This window comes from Odocoileus virginianus, chromosome 7 (genome assembly GCF_023699985.2).
Source record: "Odocoileus virginianus isolate 20LAN1187 ecotype Illinois chromosome 7, Ovbor_1.2, whole genome shotgun sequence".
NCBI lineage: Eukaryota > Metazoa > Chordata > Mammalia > Artiodactyla > Cervidae > Odocoileus > Odocoileus virginianus.
This window is the reverse complement of record NC_069680.1, coordinates 76,610,718-76,628,818: the sequence shown is the minus strand read 5'-3', so window position 1 is coordinate 76,628,818 and position 18,101 is coordinate 76,610,718. Positions and strand designations below refer to the sequence as shown.

General features: G+C 48.1%; 1 protein-coding gene across 1 annotated transcript in view; it reads left to right on the top strand.

Annotated features, from left to right (window-relative positions):
• The first annotated feature begins 16,881 nt into the window (after positions 1-16,881).
• The window catches only part of DRGX (dorsal root ganglia homeobox), a 29,747-nt gene continuing 28,527 nt past the window's right edge, over positions 16,882-18,101 (top strand). Inside the window, exons 1-2 of the mRNA XM_070469839.1 lie at positions 16,882-16,954; positions 17,909-18,006. Of these exons, the coding sequence (XP_070325940.1) occupies positions 16,882-16,954; positions 17,909-18,006 (171 nt within the window). The remainder of the gene's footprint in view (positions 16,955-17,908; positions 18,007-18,101) is intronic.

The following is an 18,101-nucleotide window of genomic DNA, read 5'->3' as shown; positions in this document are numbered from 1 at the left end:
CAGCAGAGCCCTGAGGACTACAGACCATAGGATCGCAAAAAAGTGGGACATGACTTAGCCACTAAGCAACAAACAGAATATATGTACAATAAACTGTTTAACCACTAAAAATGAAAAAAAAAAAAAAGATAAAACAAGATGCCATTTTTGTTTGAGGCTTATCGGACTGTCAGAAAGTACTTAAAAAGTTGTCTGCTGCCTCCATGAGTATGGGGAGCAAGCCAGGCACCCGGCCTGTGGGAGCTTCCATTGTCCCCGTGGGTTGTGACTGCTCTCCATCAGGCAGAGAGGCAGCCATGCAGCTGCAAATGAAACTTCAGGTAAGGCTCTCACTCACCAACACCTCCGCACTGGTCTCCCCTAGATGATCTCCTTTCGTGCACCCTCGCCATAGTCTCACTATGGCTCATTAAACAGTGATAATTAAAACAAAATATATTAGGTTTGTGTATCCTGGACTTTGTAAGGGAATGAAGTTTGCAATGGTGCTGCTGCAGAGCTAGGACTGCAGGACCTAAAATCAGCAGAGTAATTAAGGGGACGTTGCCTATTGTTGTGCAAAGGTGCACTTCTTAGGGGTGATGAGCTCACCCTGGGGGTGGGAGTCCTGGCTGGGGTGGGGGAGGGGACCAGAGCCTGCTGGAAGCTGGTCCAGCCAGGGGAAGAGCTTTGAGTTTGTTCGGTTAGCAGAATGCTGTGTGCCAGGTGCAGTTCTAGACACTGAGATGCTCCACTGGGTTTGCATTCTAGCTGGGAGGTGGACCAATAAAATGTGAGACGGTGTTGATGGCTAAGAAGGAAATTAAAGCAGGAGAAGATCTGAGAGTTGGGGATGTGGGGAGAGTTCTGTGGTGGCCCTGGGAGTCTTCTCTTGAAGAGATGACTTTGAGCTGGGAATGAATAATGGGAAGGCCTGAGCTTTGAAGGTGGGAAGGCTGTGCTGGGGACTGGGTACAGGAAGGGTTTCTCTGATTGCCCTGGGTGAGACCATTACGATACTCCCAGGGATCTCTTGCTCTTCAACCTTTCACCCCCTTCACCCCCCTCCCTATAAGCAGGTAAACCACCAATTTGTATAATAAAGACCCTTTGCCCCGTCTGTGGGCCTACATGGAGACAGAGGGAAAGGCCAGTTCTTGACCTAGAGCTACCTGTGAGGCCCAGGGTGGACCCCAGCTTCATCTGCAGTGCCCACCTGGAGGAGAAGACATGCCCAGGTCTTGCAGGAGGTTATCAGCTCTATCCACTCATCCATCTATCCATCCGTCCGTCTGTCCTGCAACCAGAAGACATTCACACATTCTGAGTCCCCACTCTGTGCCTGGGCTTTGATGGGAGCAGGCAACACCCAGATAAATCAGCTGGGGCTTCAGTTTTCCATGTGAAGCTGTCTGTGCCGGACTTCCTGCTGAAGAGGAAGGAGCGAGTGTCTTTGCAGTTTGGTGCCACCTAGTGGCACGTCATTGGCTCCGGCTTAAATCAATAGGGGTGACTCTGTGTTGGGGGAGCGCCATGGGACGTCAGGATAACAGCAGCACTCTCAGAAGCTTAGCCAGTGGGTAACACTTCTTCGCAAGCCCAGTCTGAGGAAACTGGGCTGAGCCAACTGGGGACAGAGAGCGCCCTCCCCCTTCCCCTTTTCTGGTCCCCAAGATGGGGTTACTCAAGGTTTTCCTTCCTGCCTTCCTTGCACTTCCCCTCTTCTCCTTTTAATCTGAGCTCACATTTTCATCAAGTCACCAGTGCTGAGCTGTGACCCAGGATGTATGGCCATTCTGTCAGGGTGTGAACAGAGGTCCCATCTGCTGGCGGCGGCCCCGGTGGTGGAGGAGCCGAGGAGATTTGGGGAGTCCTGAGGACCTCTGTTTATGCCCCTGCTCTAGGGAGAAATTAGCCAGCAGGCTAGAGTACTAGAGTCCCGACTCCCCTGGTATTTGACCTGTGACTATCTTCCTCCTTAGCCTGGGAAAGAAAGCTCTGACCTCATGCCTCTCCCAGAACCTGCCTACACCGCCTTCCAGCTCCCACCCCAGTGTACCCTGGCTTTGGGTTTCCTGACTGTGTCCACAATCAGCCTCTCAAGGGTCTGTTTAGGGGATCATAGTCTTCCATGCAGATTGTTCCCTGGCCTGTGAGTCTTTCCATCTGACTTTCTGGGCTGTCCCTGAGACCCTGTCTGGTTTCAATGTTGCCACCCAAGACTAGAGAGGGGCTGATGCAGGCTTGCGGGATCTGTGTTACAGTTTTCAGTTTGGGGTGGTAGTCACTGATGTCTACCATTCATGCGGGCTGGTCTCCTTGGTAAAGGATGGAGAGTTGAAGGGTGCTCAAGGTAGTGAAAGTGAAAGTCACTCAGTCATGTCCAACTTTTTGCGACCCCATGAATTATACAGTTCATGGAATTCTCCAGACCAGAATGCTGGAGTGGGTAGCCTTTCCCTTCCCCAGGGGATCTTCCCAATCCAGGGATCGAACCCAGGTTTCCCGCATTGCAGGCGGATTCTTAACCAGCTGAGCCACAAGGGAAGCCCGCTCTAGGTAGAAGGGAAGCCAAAAAGAAAAATATTTAAGTGGGCACAGATTTGGGAACAAGTACAAAAGACTTGGGCTTTCCAAGTGGCTCAGTGGTAAAAGAATCCTCCTGCCACTGCACGAGATGCAGGTTTGATCCCTAAGTTGGGGAGGTGCCCTGGAGAAGGAAATGGCAGCCCACTCCAGTATTCTTGCTGGGAAATCCTATGGACAGAGGAATCTGGTGGGCTACAGACCATGGGGTCACAAAGAGTTGGACATAACTTAGGGATTGAATAGGCACGGATGACTCTCAGGAATCTTCGATATGTTTATTGCTTGTTCAAGCAGTTTGTCTACTGGAAAATTTATCTTAAGAGAAAAACAATGGCAGCACGAATGTTCCACAACAGTCCCTCAGTGAAACAGCACTGTGGCAGATACTGACAGTTGTCCCCCAGTGTTCACTCTCCTTTCTCCCAGGATAACAGACCCTGTGATAGTCATCTGGGCACACGGATGTCTCCCTACCATCTGGGTGGGGACATGCTCCTGGCCACAGGGATGCAAGCCGAGGTAGCATGTGTACCTTCCAGACGCTGGAAGGGCTGTGCCCACCAATGAAGGGTGTGCCACCAACCCTGCTTCCCTACCCTCCCTGCTGGCTGTGAGGCAGATGTGGAGAGGGTCCTCTGGGCCACGTGGACAAGGGCCACACCTGAGGGATGGTGGAAAAAGCAGATTAAAGGGAGCCCTGCCACTTCAGAGAGGAGAGCCATCAAAGTAGAGTGGACATCCACACAGAAGGGAAATGCACTGTCTTGTTTAAGCCACTGTTAAAGGTCTCTATCCCAACAACTGAACATATATCCTAACTGCATGTAGAACCACTAAGAATATTGTGGAAGAGCATTTAATGACACAGAAAGACATTCACAATATATTATGAAGTGAGTAAGACCCAGGTAGTGTTATGGTCCCACTTTTGTTCTTTAAAAAGTATACATAAAACAAATTCATATAAAACATCTGTAAGCTTGACAATAAAATGTTAATAATGGTTCTTTTAGGTTGTAAGATTGTGGATGTTTTAAATTTCATTGTCCTATGTGCTTTTTAAAAATTATCTTCACATTTAATTCATTGATTTTTCCTTTAAACTCTTTTTTCTGAGGAGCAGAATAAAAGGAACAGACCACTTCAAAAAAATCCTATTCACTTAAAAAATCTTAGAATCTATTATAAGTTCAGATGCCCTCAGATGTCAGGGAGAAATGATCTTTGTGTAAAGAGACCAGTGTTACAAAGAGGCAGGGTATGGACCTTGGTCAGTGATGTTCTGTACAATTGTCTTCATATTTCAAATGTAATAAAACAAAGCCAATATCAATTCTGGTTAAACAACAACAGCAACAAAACTTTCACCACAGTAGCCAAGTGGACACCCCTTCAGAAATTAAAAATTGAGGATCTTCTCCCTTTCCCCGTTTCTTCACTGGTACCTCCCTCCTATTTCTTGGTTAAAGGGGCGAAGGTGATGAGAGGTCAGAGCCCACACAGACAATCTTGGGAGAGCTAAGGCAGGCAGGGCATCCCTTAGATAGGACAGAATTTAGCACAGACTTTGCTGGTTAGGGGCTGGACCAGACAGAGGACCTTGAGGGAGAGGGAGGGAGGGAGGGAACAGGGAGAGAGACAGAGATGATGCAAAAGCAGAGAGGCTATTACCCATTCCCCAAACCCACCCCTCTTCAGGGATGGGGCCTCACACATGCTAACCTCCACCACCACATCTATGGAGCCTTTTACCATATCTTGAAGCACTTCTTCTGAGATGGGAATCATTTATCTGTTGCAGATGAGGAGATGATGTTCAGGAGCTGGAGAGCAGCCTGGGGATTTCAGACATGAAACACCACGTATATTCTAGTACTGCGGGCTGTGAAGTGGGGAGAGAGAAAGCTCTCAAATGACTTGTGAGTCAAGTTGGGCAACACAGCCTAGGAGAAGTGCTTCCCTCCTGTAAGACTGCACCGTGTGCCCACTTTGCTCACGATTATCTCGGAAGTGACTGCTTGTGCCTCTTCAAAAGCCCTCTACAGTTAGTAAGAGATACAGGAGAGAGGAGACAATTGGTTGGCCCTTGATTCATGTCCTTATTTGTGCCCTGGCTTATCCCAGGGAACACTGAAAGACACAGACCAGCACTGCAGGGAGAGGCATTGGTCGCCAAATGCTCTACTGATGTCCATGTCCTCCTGAACTTGAGCCCGTAGATCTTGTCTCATTCTTATGTGTTCTATATTGCATGTCTAGTAGTAGGTGTTAGGCATTGGGCTAAGGGCAGAGAATGTCATGATGAGACCACGCTGATCTGTTCTCTACCTTCAAGGCTTTTAGTCTACTTGGGGAGACAATATTAGAAAAAAAATCATGCAAATAAACAGAATTAAAAGATTTTAAGCATAGTGAAAGAAAAGCCATCTCTTGCACAACATGGCTCTCGGTGAGCAACTGTTGGAGGAGTGAGAGGTGAAGAAGAGGAAAATTGGAGCTTCAGCATGGCATCAGGGAAGCTTTGTGGGAGCCCCCCACCTCCCCAGCAAAGCTGAGCCTTATCCATCACTGCTTCAGCTGCTCTCCTGTAGCAGCTGGGCTCAGCCTCTCTGGCCAGGACTCTGGACCACGCGGCTGGGGGTTTGGGAGGGGCAGACTTGGGGAGCAGGGGTCCACCCTTCCAGGGTACAGCCTGTCACTGGAACCTGGACTCTAGTGAGCTCTGCTACAATAGTTATGAGAGGCTTTCCTGACACACCAACCTCCTTGATCCCTGGGGGTCTTGTGTACAAGTGCATCCCCTGAATGAACCTGGCACACAACTGGGACTCCACAGCTATTTGTGGAATGAATGAAAAAACGGATGGATAGCCAGGTACATAGAGGATGTCCCCAGTGTGTATCAGTATGTCAAGCTGAGCCTTGCCACTCACCAGGCTGGCCTGTGGGGCGCTGTGGGCTGATCGGTGATGGGGCAGAGTGGTGGGAATTGCCTGCACCAGCCTTGCTCAGACATCAGTCAGTTTCATTCAATAAATATTTATGCTGAGATTTTGCTGAGATTTAAACGGGTTCTGAGAGGCTCCCACGGAGTGAGGCCAGCAGGAGGGAAGGGAGGCAAAGTGGACCCTACTCTTGGAGTGTGCTGAGAAGTTCTGCTACATACACCCAGGGCTGGTCCATGCTGGGCAAGATGATGGTGAACCAAGTCACAAAGGCAGAACCAGAGAGTATGAGCAGAACTGTGAACTGGATGTGGGTCAGGGACAGGAGGTTGGAAGAGGCAGGGTCTAACCACAGACAGGAGTGGGCTGGTCAGAAGAGAAGGGGGAAGTTCCTCTAAATCCAGGTTTGCAAGAATGTCACAGAGAAGTCACAGTTCTGAAGCACCTACTGGGGGTGTGTGTGTGTGTGTGTGTGTGTGTGTGTGTGTGTGTATGAGACAGAGAGAGAGAATAAGGTACTGATGTTCTGATGTACTGATGGCCAGCCAGATACTGAAAGGCAGGCATTGTCAATGCTGCTTTGTAGACAAGAAAGGGGTTTAAGAAGCCAAAATTAACCCCAAGTCTGTGTGATTACAAACCTACTCCCTTCCCACCATAGATGTTTACATAATTTGAGTCTATTAGAAATTAAAAAGCTTTTATTGTGCTTACTAATATTCATGTTGCAAACATTTCATTTCTTTAACAGTCATTTCAATTAAATTCTGCACATTTACTGAACACTTAGCATGGACAATTGACTGTGTGTTTTGTTTCAGGAGAAACATGTCTTATTAAAGAGGGCCAGTCAAAAGCACAGGGCTTGTGGCTGGGAGATGGACTCCAGTCCTGCTTCTGTTGTCAACCAGTTTGCCCAGGTGCCATCCCCCCACTCCCCCTTAACGTTCAGCAACTCTGTTATTTTATTCTTATGGGGAGAACTGTTTTACACTGAAGGGCTGACCTTGAAAGTTATTTGTTCTAGAGGTTTATTGGTGAGATCATTTAGATTTGGAGATAGATCTTTCTTCTATTTTAGGCTGGATCCTATTTGAGATTTCCTTGGATTGATTTCAGTTTCTTTTCAGCAACTTATTATGATGTCTTTAATAATAGCCAGCTACAATTAACAACTAAATGTTGCTAAAATGATTTTGCTCCAAGTCAGTGACTCCAATAGATCCAGCGGAGTAGTCCTGGATGTTGGGATCTTAGAAATTGATTCCTGTAGGTTCAGCTTTAGGACATATCCCAGACTATGGTCCAGCTCCCTGAGACTTTCCATGCAGCAGGAATTGGGAAGCAAGAGGCTGAGGGCTGATACTGAGCCTTGTCAAGACCCTTGGGTTCTGGTGTGATGGCCAGGACACTGAGGACTGAGGGGAGACTTGGTTGTGTGCTCTGGGCAGAGAGGGTGCTTCTCCATCTGAAGCTGCAAAAGGATGCAGGAGCATCCTGGGAGCCCCTCCCCCAGCAGGAGGTGGTTTATATTATGAAAGCTGCCCTTCTAGAGAGCTCTCTAGGGCAGAAGAGAGAAGACCAGTGAAGCCAGTGCCTTTCAGAGTGGTACCAGATGGTGCCAGTTTACCTTCTCCCTGCTCTCTCCCATTTCCTTTCCTATCCAAAATCTCTAGAGATTGGCTCCTGTGGCCAGACATCAGGTCTGTGTCTCCAGCTCCTAGCACAGAGGGGTTGCTAGATAAATGTTTACAGAAGTGGACTGAACTAGACTCTGAACCTCCAGGGACTGTGGACTCTGTCTTCCTCCATATACCCCTTTCCCATCCTAATATTTGATAAGAATGCATTAACAGTCTGGAAATTATGCTAGACTCACACAGAATTTATGTCAGAGGTAGGAAAGTCAAAAGTCTGCAGGAACCTGGTGGGTCACACAAATATAAGAGGCGACCTGGAGGAAAGTAGAGTGGAATAGTGGGGGTTGTAGGCAAGTAGAGTTGACACACCCAGTCTAAAGGCACTCAATTTGAATTTCAAAAAGATTTCTGTTGGCCAAGTAAAACACCTCTGATACAGCTTAAAGGGCCTTGGTTTAGGTTTTCTAGCCAAATAGGTGTGTGCTGAGTAATACTCAACAAACCAAGCAAAGAAGCATGAAGGGGAAAATGTAAGGAAACAAGCTTCATAGACTGGCAGATGGGGTAGGAGAAGGTGCCAAAGAGGGACTCTCCCCACGGTGCTGCTTCAGCCCAAGGTGGACTCCTCTTGGAGACAGCCAGAAGAGGCATGTGCCATCTCTAAGTATCCAGAGCAGCTCAGAGTAGCGTCTCTCCAAAAATGTAGCCCCCTAGTGGATCATAGTAGTGGCAAGACAACAATAACAATAATGATAGTGTAACAGTTGTAGCAAATGAGTGGTTGTTACATGCTGGGCATTGTTTTCAGCATTTCTCCCCTTCCCTTAATTGAAAAAGATAGACTTTATTTTTTTAGAGCAATTTTCTATGCATAGCCTCCCCATTATCAGCACCCCCATCAGATGTTACAGTTAGTGAATCTACACTGATACATCACAATCACCCAGAGCTAGTTTATATTAGGGTTCATTACTGGTGTTGTACAGTCTTTGGGTTGTAACAAAAGTATAGTGACATGTATCCATCACTGTAATATGCAGAATATTTTCAGTGCCCTAAGCCCTTCAGTACTGTTTTTAATCTTCCCACCAGGACTTGAAGTAGGCATTTTTATCACCTCTTTGTGTAGAAAGTCATGGGGGTCTTGAAAGGGCATGTGACCTGCTCAAGCTCACCTTGCTCATGAGGACTGGAGCCTGCTTGAGTGACAAGTACGACCAGACTCTTCAGGCAGCAGGCCTGCCTCGGGTGCAATGCTTTCTCACCTTGTGAGGATTAGGCAGACTAGAGCCAGCTATGAGAGCCCCCAAGAACCATATGGGAATACACTTTGTCCTGCAGTCATTGCAGGTGAAGTTATTGGAAGCTGGTTTGTATTTAAGTAGCTGCTCTTACTTTTACACGACAATAAAACTAATGAATGATAGGAAATTTCCAAGATAATAAAATGCCTATCTTTTTCTTGTGGTGTGTGTGTGTGTGTGTGTGTGTAGGGCTGTGTGCATATATATATATATATATATATATATATATATATCCTATTCATAGTACCCTGTTCACCTGGAATTTCAATTAGCTGCTATTTCCCCCACTTGTTCCATCATGTTTGTCAAACCAAACTTTCTTGGCTGGCCATTTCCAAAACTACAAATGACAATAGATTTGCAGAGGATGTATGGGGTCCCTACTGAGCACACATGCGCTGCACTTTCTGTCTTGGGAAAGCTGTGTGGTCACAGTGAGCTACACCTGAGAGGCTTTAAAAAATTTAAACAGTGAAACAATATTACAGATCATCTGGACACTTTGAAAACTTGTAAACAGGAATTCAGTATGTTCTTTTTCCCTGAAAATTGAAATATTTTTATCTGCTTGACTCCATTGTTATGGTTTTAAACTGTGTTTACTGAAATTTTTTTCTGCCAAAGAAAGCTTTGAAAGGGAGGTTGGAAAAATCTCTTCTGAGTACAGCTGAAAAGTCAAATCCAACACAGTGCATTCGGACTCAAAAGATGTTGACAGTGGTGTCTCCAAATGTTTTTCCATTTTCCTAAAACAAAGCAAATGGTAAGAAATAAATACCATGTGTGAAGTTGGAGACACTGACCTGGCATTTCAACCCCCTACATTTTTCAAGGATTTGGAATTCTTTTCAGGAATAAATTAAAAATAACTCATAATTCAACAGGAGGACAATTTAGGACTTCCAGGTATAGATGTTCCAATTTCCAGCATTTTATTGCTGCTTTCAGTATTTTTGCGATGACAGTTCTCTCTTCATAGAGAACAAGCTTAAAATTAGAAAAATCAAACACCCATTAGAGAAAGCAGATTTACTCTCCTATTAATTGATACGGAGATGGAAAGCTACCATCACCCAGACAGGAGCTCAGCGCATCCCCTGCAGACATTCTCAGGGGCCAGAGCCTGGGTCAGCAAACGCCCACTCGGCCCAAGCCGAAGTTGTCTGTCTTTTAAGAGCGGAGGCTTGAATTTTCAGTGGTAGGGATGCGCTGCGCTAGGGGCATGGCTCTGCACACAAATCTTACGGTGTGTGGTACTGTCTTCCCACTTGATTTTATTTTTTTTAAGTGAACAACCTTGAAAGTTGAACTCACTACTCTGTTCCAGCTTCTCTCTGCTCTGCTGCACAGGAGGTAAGGTAGCATGCCTGTTTAGTAACTAGAAAATGATTCTTAGAGAGAATGAAGTCTGTGGCTGCTGTGTATTAAATACAGAGAAGGAGCCTTTGAGGACCAACCACACAATTGCATCCTTCTAGAGACTGGAAGCAACCCAGGTGGGAGAGGGGAAGGCTGGTGCTGATAGAAACTGTTGAAATATGACCCGTGGTGGTTTTAACTTTAAATAAGCATTTCCGTCCTAATAGAAGCCCCCTCTAATGTCTCCTGCAGCTTTGATTTTGGAACACGTCACATTCCTCATTAAAGCAATCACTGTTAAAACATAAAGCAACACAGGATTTATTTCTTCATTAAACTGATGATCCGTATATGAAGCCAATTAACATTATGAGTCTGGTGAACATCAAGTGTAAAGAGGTTAGAGAAAATTAAAAGCAGTCACCTTGGTCTTTAGATAAAGAAAGTACACTTTTAGGTTGTAAATTATCAGAGTGTCCAAGCGGGACAGATCGGTGAATTTGGTTAATTGGAAAATACATTTTACCGCACAGGAATTAAGAAAAAATAACCTTTTCGTTACCGAAGCTCTTTTTTAGAGGGGAGGGAAATGGTAGCAATACGTGTGAGTCACCTCTTTCCGGTCCCGGCCCGGGGGTCGGAGACAATCCGAGGAAAAAAAGAGGGCCCGCGTCGTCATCAAAGTTTGCTGTAGCCTTTCCTTTCTGTGATTGCTTGGTTGGTTGGTTATTTGCTGTTTTGCCAACAGGAATGAGCCCGGCCTCGAGGCTGGGGGAGAGGAACTTCGGGGAAACGAGACCGAGGGTTCCGCTGGCTCTGAGCCCCGCTCTGGGTGAGTGTTTTGCGGGAGCCCGGCTAAGTGTCCCACCGGGGAGACAGCCAGGCTCGGGAGCGGGACGCTGGGAAGGCCGGGACTACATGGAGAGCGGCAGTGGGACGCTTCCCGGCTGCGGCCGCGGGACAGAAGTTGGGCGTTGGGCTGAGGAACGGAGGGTTCAGCCCCTGCTGCGAGCACTGCGCGAGTGTCCCAAGTAACTTTCTCGTTTTGGACAAGAAGAGGATTGGGATCGGCTCCCAACACCCAGAATCTGGCGGGGTGCGTCCCGCCGCCGCGGAGCACAGGGCCGCAGAGGGGACCTTGTGACTGGTCGCTTCCCTTAGCATCCCGGTAGAAACAGGTGCCGCTGTCCAGGGTTCTGACAGACAGGGAGGCTCGGGGAGCGCCCTGCCCGCAGACCCAGGACAAACCTGTCCAGTGCCTAGGACATCTCTGGGCCTTGACAGGAAACTGCTTCGGCCGATGTCAGAAAAGGGGACCTGAGACGGGCTTGGACCTCGCTGGTTTTGGGGGCCAACGCGGCGCTGGGCGCCTGGTTCCTAGGGTTCCTACGCAGATACTCAGGTACTCCTTGGAGCGTCTTGTGGAGCCAGCCCAGATGTTTTCCTCACCTCGCTTCACAGGCACTCGGCTCCGGAGCGCGCAGGGTGCTTGCAGGAGGCCGCCTAGGGTAGGTAGGAGTTTGAGGGGACTTTTGGCAGACCCAGACACTCAAGGGAAGACTCCGGCTCTTGAAAAGAACTCCAGAGAGCACGGGTGCTCTGAGGGAGACAAGGAGAGAGAGCGTGCTGAGCTTCCTGGCCTGGGCTGAAATAGGGTCGGTTCTCAGGACTCTAGCCCTTTCCGGGTGGAGTGGAAATGGCTCTCTCACTGCCCCGCCAGCCCAGCTTGCTATTGCACTCGCCGCCCAGACCTGCAGGCATGCTCCCCGCTGGCGGGTCGCCTGGACTCCTGGAGTCGGTGGCCCTGGCGAAGCTGGCGCCGCGGGCTCTCTCCACTCAGAATCCAGCCATCGTTTCCAGTGGTTTCTTCTTTGAGACAGGATCGGCTTTCTGTGCCTGGGTGGGCTGAGCCCAGGAGGGGCCGCTGAAGTGTAGCAGCCCCGATTTGTCTCTGCCGAAGGGGTCCTGCTTCTTCCTCCTGGCGGTTTTCAGAGGGTCATCCACGACTGGTCCAGGGCCCTGGCAGGCAATCTGCCCTCCTGCTCGATGCACCTTCCTTGGGGTGGATGTCCACGTGTGGGCCGCCAGGCCTTTTGTTTTCCACTCACTGTGTCTTTAAGATCAAGGCTGGATCCCAGGCGATGCAGGGACCCGACCTACTGCCTCGCCAGGGATCCTGAACGCAGCATTAGAATGTTTATAAAATATTCAATTTATGCAGTCTGTCCAAGAAGCCATCGTCCCAAAATAAAATCAGCAGTCTAGACGGAACACAGACACCAGAACTTATCAACAGTTGTCTGACTTGCATCTTCTGATGCATCTTGAGTGGGTCATAATACCAACTTTATTTTCAGTGGTGCATAAATTAATTACACGCATTTAATAACCAAAATATCATTATATTCCCCCTTTAATATCATAAAGGCTTTCCGCCAGGGAAGCACTTAATAGTGCAGGGGGCCGTAACGGGCTATTATCCTAGTGTAATGCTATTACAGAACCAATTATGCGCCATTAGACTTGCTTTTTTTGCAGTTTATGTGATTTGATCCAATCCCGCGCCCCTGACTTGAAAATTTCAGCCCGGTACTTTAGAGTTTAATTTTCACCCAGGCAGAGGGAAGGGCGGTCTCTCTCTGCTGAGTGTCTGCCTCGGATGCATTTTAAAAGTAATTGCGAAGGGTCCCATCGCATATCATTTGCATGGAGAAGCGAACATAAATTCAGGGACCCCTTGCTGAGAACAAAATCAAACTTTCCTTTTGTACGATAGCTTGGAAAGGGAAGCCGTGTGCAAAGAGTCCCCTCAAAACCCATCCGGTGGCGACAATTAGCAGCTCTTTGTCAATTCGCAGCCCGGGAGTCACCAGGCCTCTGACAAGGGGAGCCTAAAGTCAAGCTCCGGCGGAGAAAGAAGGTTTGATGCAGAGGGAACTCGGGGTGGGGGTGGGGTGCAGTGGTCAGAGAATAATGCCTTTTGGGGGTGGTGGTAGTGGTGATTGTTTCAACCTTCTAAAAGAAAAGAGGAAAGACATTCCTGATGTTTGCTAAGAAATGACGGATTTTTTCTTTTTTTTTTTTTTTTACACCACGTGGGCCATTTGTAAGGCCCAGTAGACCTATCCAAGTTACTCGCTGTAGACAGCGCTGGAAATAATCAGATTAAGGCCAATTATGCGTGAGATTATAAAGGCGAGTGCTGAGCGGCGGCGCGCGCTGTAGACAGACAGCAAGACATCTGGCCACTTCCCGAGTCACTTTTCTGGTCCTGCGGGCGCCAGCCGCGCGGAGCCCCGCCCGCTGCCAGTCGAGCCCGGCGAGCGGACCAGAGGCGGTCGCGCTCCGGCCTTCCTCTCCCGCCTCCCGCCGAGGTACGCGGGGCTCCCCACCCACACCCCGAGCCCGGTGCGGCCGGCCTTGGGGCTGCCTTCCTGGCGGGGGCTGGCTTTGGCGCTGATGCCCTGGCGCTCTCGCCGACTCGGCGGAGGTGGCTTGGGAGCAGGGATGGCGGTGGGGACCCCTGAGAGCCGGGAACCAGACTGCGTAGGCTTGGTGTTGGGGCCGAGGCTGGGGGACGTCTGTCCGGGTGGTGGACGCGAACAGAAGGGCTGCCCACAGGGTCCCCGGCTTGCGACGGCACTCCGCCTCCCCTCCAGTCCCCATAGTGGGCTGAAGACGTTGGGAGGGATCTTCCAGGAAGCGAGCGCCCAGTGCGCTCCCGGACCGGGTGGAGGCTAAGGCAGAGGGAGACTTAGACTCTACCGCTGTTTGCTCTGCAGCCGGGCCAGATCCGCGCGTACGCGTGCCTTGGCGGTCCAGCGGTCACCCTCCCGAGTCCTGGCCGTGCAGTCGATCGGGCCGTCGGCGATGTTTTATTTCCACTGTCCACCACAGCTAGAGGGTGAGTAAGCGCCGAGCCGAAGCTGCTCCAAAAGGCCGGTGCCGGCCAGAAAGGGCCCGAGCGGCAGCTGGGTCTGGTTAGGTTAGGTCCCAGCTCGGAGAAGGGCGCAGTCACAGTCAGTTGGGTAGAGGCCCCCTAGACCCCTCCCCACATCGCGCTCCAGCCTTCCGCCCCCGTCGCCACCTGCCTCGTACCTCCCATCCCTGCCTGGGCTGGTCGGCCCCAGGCAATGTGCGCTGCCGGTACCAGCGGACCCTCCTAGCACAGATGCTGGTGTCACGCCTCTAATCGAGACTCTCCTGCCTAGGGGGCTGCATCAATCTTTCACGGTGGACTAGGTGGCTTGCATGGCCCTGGGCCCGAAAGGAGCAGGAACCACCCTCTGCCAGGCTGCTCTCACTCCCTGCCCAAGGCAGTCTTGCACAGGGTCCTCAAGGTCTGCTCCAGGACAACGTGGCCCTCAGGAGTCCGGTGGCCTTGCCCACCAAGTGCCCTGGCATGGCTCCTCCTCTGTGACTCACTGGATTTCTGACCCCAAATGCTAACCAGTTCCCACTCCCATGGGCATCCCATGGCCAGGGTTTGGGTCTTTGAGGGTCTCCAGTTCTTAGAATAAATTTCCCTTCAGGATCCTTGGCATGGTCCCTGCAGTGGATTGTTAGGTGGGGATAAGTTGGTGAGAGGGGAGAGCTTGGATCTCTGGTCTTGACGACTCCCCAGGGGTGGGCCCGCCACAAACAGAGGAGATTACTAATGCCTCAGGCAAATGCAAAGCCACACACTCTGGCCCTTTAACAGCGCCTTCCTCAGACCAGTAGTCTCAGCCTTGGGCTATCAGGACGTAAGTGAAGTGAAGTGAAGTTGCTCAGTCGTGTCCGACTCTTTGCAACCCCATGGACTGTAGCCTATCATACTGGGAGCAATACCAAGACTTGGTTTTGGCAACCTACTCCTCTATTTGGGGATGGGGGAGGTGAATGAATTCTGGACGTAAAGAAATCAAAGGCATGGGGCAGGGCAAAAGGTAGTGAGACTCTGGAGAACCTGAAATATCAGAGCATGCTCCTTCACCTTGCCCTGATTACCTGGAGCAGTAGCTGGCTTCAGCTGGGCCATACACGAGGGATTTCAGAAAGTTTGTTTTGTTTTTTCCATAGAAACTTTTAAGAGTTCAGTAAGATTTTCTAAAGCAGGCTAAGGAAGACCAGTGTTCAAGCCCTGCCAGCTTGATCAGCATTCCTAAGAAGGGGAGGACAGACATGTGACTGCATTTTACCTTCTTTTGCTCCCAAGGACCCATGCTGATGGGCTTTATAAAGGTCTGAGAGGTTCATCCCCTGACCTAGGACTGCAGGGAGAGCCTCTGCTTTTTCAGTAGATACACCTTTTCTGCATATCTGAATCTCGGGTTTGGACTGATTGGTATTCGGCAGCCCACCTCTCCAGTTAAAGTGGGATGGTTGAGGTTTGGGCATTTAGCACATGGTGGGCTGCCAGGGTGGTTGAAGGGGAAGGTCCAGCCTGCAGAGTGGGTTGCAGAAGTCACTTGGGAAGAGCCTTGGCCAGCCTGTCGTGGCCCCAGAGCATTGAGCTGCTGCTACCCTCAGCTCAGCTCATCTTTCTTTCCTGCATCTGGGCACATCCCACCTCGCTGCTGATCCTGATTTCTCTGACCAGAAGAAAAGGAAATGGGATTTTAAGAACTTTCTTATTCCTTTGCAGATGTGTTTCAAAGCCAGCTTTACAGAAAGGGGTGTTTTATTTTAGTTTAGTCTTGCTGGGGAGGAGGTGACTGCTGTGGATGGAAAGGCTGAGGACAGATCTTTGGAATCTGACATCTCGTTATTGCCTACTGGCTTTTTAATTTTTATTAATCTAGAAAGTCATACAGGAGAAAGCAAACATGGCTCAAAATCTTACTTCTCAGTTAATTTTGCTGAAGTTAAATTAAAAAGTACTACATCTACCTGCTCATAAAATTCGAATAGAACAGAAACTTGTATACTGAAAAGTGAGATCCTCCTTCTCTATCTCTTTTTCTAGAGATATTCCCTATTGTTGGTTTCTTGTGATTCATTCAAGAAAAATGTGTTTTTACCTGCATTTACCCTCATTTATGTATTTTTTTTCCTGTATATGTTATGCCTTCTTTGTACTGAGATTGTACTGCCATATCGTTCAGTACTTGGTTTTTCCTCTTCATAATACAGATTTTGGTGATTTTTCTGTGTTAATGTATGCAGATCTACTGGCTTATTTTAAACAGCTGTGTAGTATTCCATTATATGTCATACAGAAAATATTCACCGTTGGGGACTTTGGTTGTTTCTATTTTTTTCTGTTATCATGTTACCAGGAACAATTTTCTCTCTCTATTTTGGTACACTTTTAAAGTATATTTATAGACTAAATACCTGTGTATACACTTAAAATTTTGGCAGATATTGTCAAATTATCCTCTAGTAAGTCTTCACCAATTTGTGCTCTTACAAATGGTGAAGAGTGTATGCAATTAATTATGCTTTTATTTGTACTGGTTATAATTGTGCATCTTATTTTTTTTGCAAAAATGTTTTGTTAATTATTTAAAGGTTTAAAATTTCATAACATTATCAACCATTCTATTTATTTTTAAGTAAAAAACATGTTTTCATATTTTCCTCTTTTCTATTAGGTTGTCAATCTTTGTTCTTATTAATTTGATCAACTGTTAGCCTTTGTTAGGATCCAGTATGACATAAAGGGTTTCATTTAAAGATATTATATGTATACTTTGTGATACAATTTGGGACAAGCAAGCAGAAATTTGTGAGGCTGATTGTGATTGGAGAATCTTAGAGGTTGCATTTCATCTTCACCAGTCAGATGTTTTGTTTTAAAAGGAGACAATTTGGTTTCTCACAAAATAGTGGGAATAAGACTGTTTAGAGTCTGTCTCTTTGAAGTTTCCAATGAGCTAGAAAAAAATATTTTGAGGATTTCAGGCAAGAAAGCAATTTGGATGAGACAATGGAAGGAGAAGTCTTCACCAGAAAGTGGAGGTCTTGTGGCATAGGATGAGGGGAGTAGCGTAATGAGTAGTACATAGAATTTTAGTACACAGAATTTTAAAAAGCCCAAAGGACCTTGCTACTTTGGGCCTGAGGTCCTTCAGAGGGATAATGCCTGGGCAGTGTGACTTATCAGCTCCTAATGCCGAGCATGCAGTGATTCTGACACCAGAGCCCATGGCAGGTACAGCATTCATTGGCTAATGGGAACTTGTTCATTTGTTTTGTTAAGAAGTCTTTGTGGACTGTCAAGTAAATGACGCACATTTGGAAAATGATCTGAATGCACGTTTGGGGCCAGACTCTGTTCCGGCTTAATACGAGCTTTGGAGGCTGCCAGGGAGGACTGTGGAAAGAATGCCTTTCTTTTCAGAGAATCAGGAGCAGTAGGTCTTTTATGAGCCTGGCCAGAGGCTGGGATGCCCTTTGAGAATGGTTCTGTTGAAGTCTGCTTGGAATTCAGGACAGTCACTATTAGAGCAGATTTCTTGTTAATTGACATCTATGTAACAGATCCACTATGGTGCCGATGAGCTGTGACCAATGGTATTAATATTCATTTATAAACTTCTTACTTGCTCATGCCCTGAAGTTCTAGGAGAAGAGTGCTGGGGACATCTCTTGGAGATTTCTTTCTTTTCCCTTTTCCAGCCTTTAATCCTTATTGTTTATAGAAACAAGGAAAGTAAAGTAACAGGTGAGCAAAAGGGAAACTTCGAGGCTTCTGTTAAAAGATCAGAAGTAGAAGGGATGAGCTGAAGGGGTAGAGATGCAGCTGGAGCCAGAAAGCTGATGAAAGCTCCATCTCAATCAGTGACCCTTCCTGACTCAGAGGGTCCAGAATTTCACAAGTGGACTTGGCTGTCTGGGGGAGTGAGGTTGCCATCATCCTATGAAATAGGCATAGTTGAGCTTAAAGTCAGAGATTACTGGGACAGAAAGAGAGAGAGAGAGCGCATGAGAGAGTGGAAAAGAGGGAACCTTAACAATAGGAGCAAAGAAAAGCACTTTTGGCCAGACAAGGTTCTGTCTGGAAGGGACAGGCCGCTGCCTCCCAGCGAGGGTGCATAGCAGGGGCTCTGCGTGAGGACTGTGGGGGTAGGGCTGTGTTCAGACTGATCCAGTTTGCTCATCGCAGGCACTGCACCCTTTGGCAACCATTCTACGGGAGATTTCGACGATGGATTTCTGCGGAGAAAACAGCGCCGTAACCGGACCACATTCACTCTTCAGCAGGTGATGATGTCCCCTTTCTGAAAGCCAGCCACTTCCTGCCTCCAAAAAGCTCAGAGTTTGAGCAGCTCTTCTTTGTCTTTTAAAATAAGGCTGCT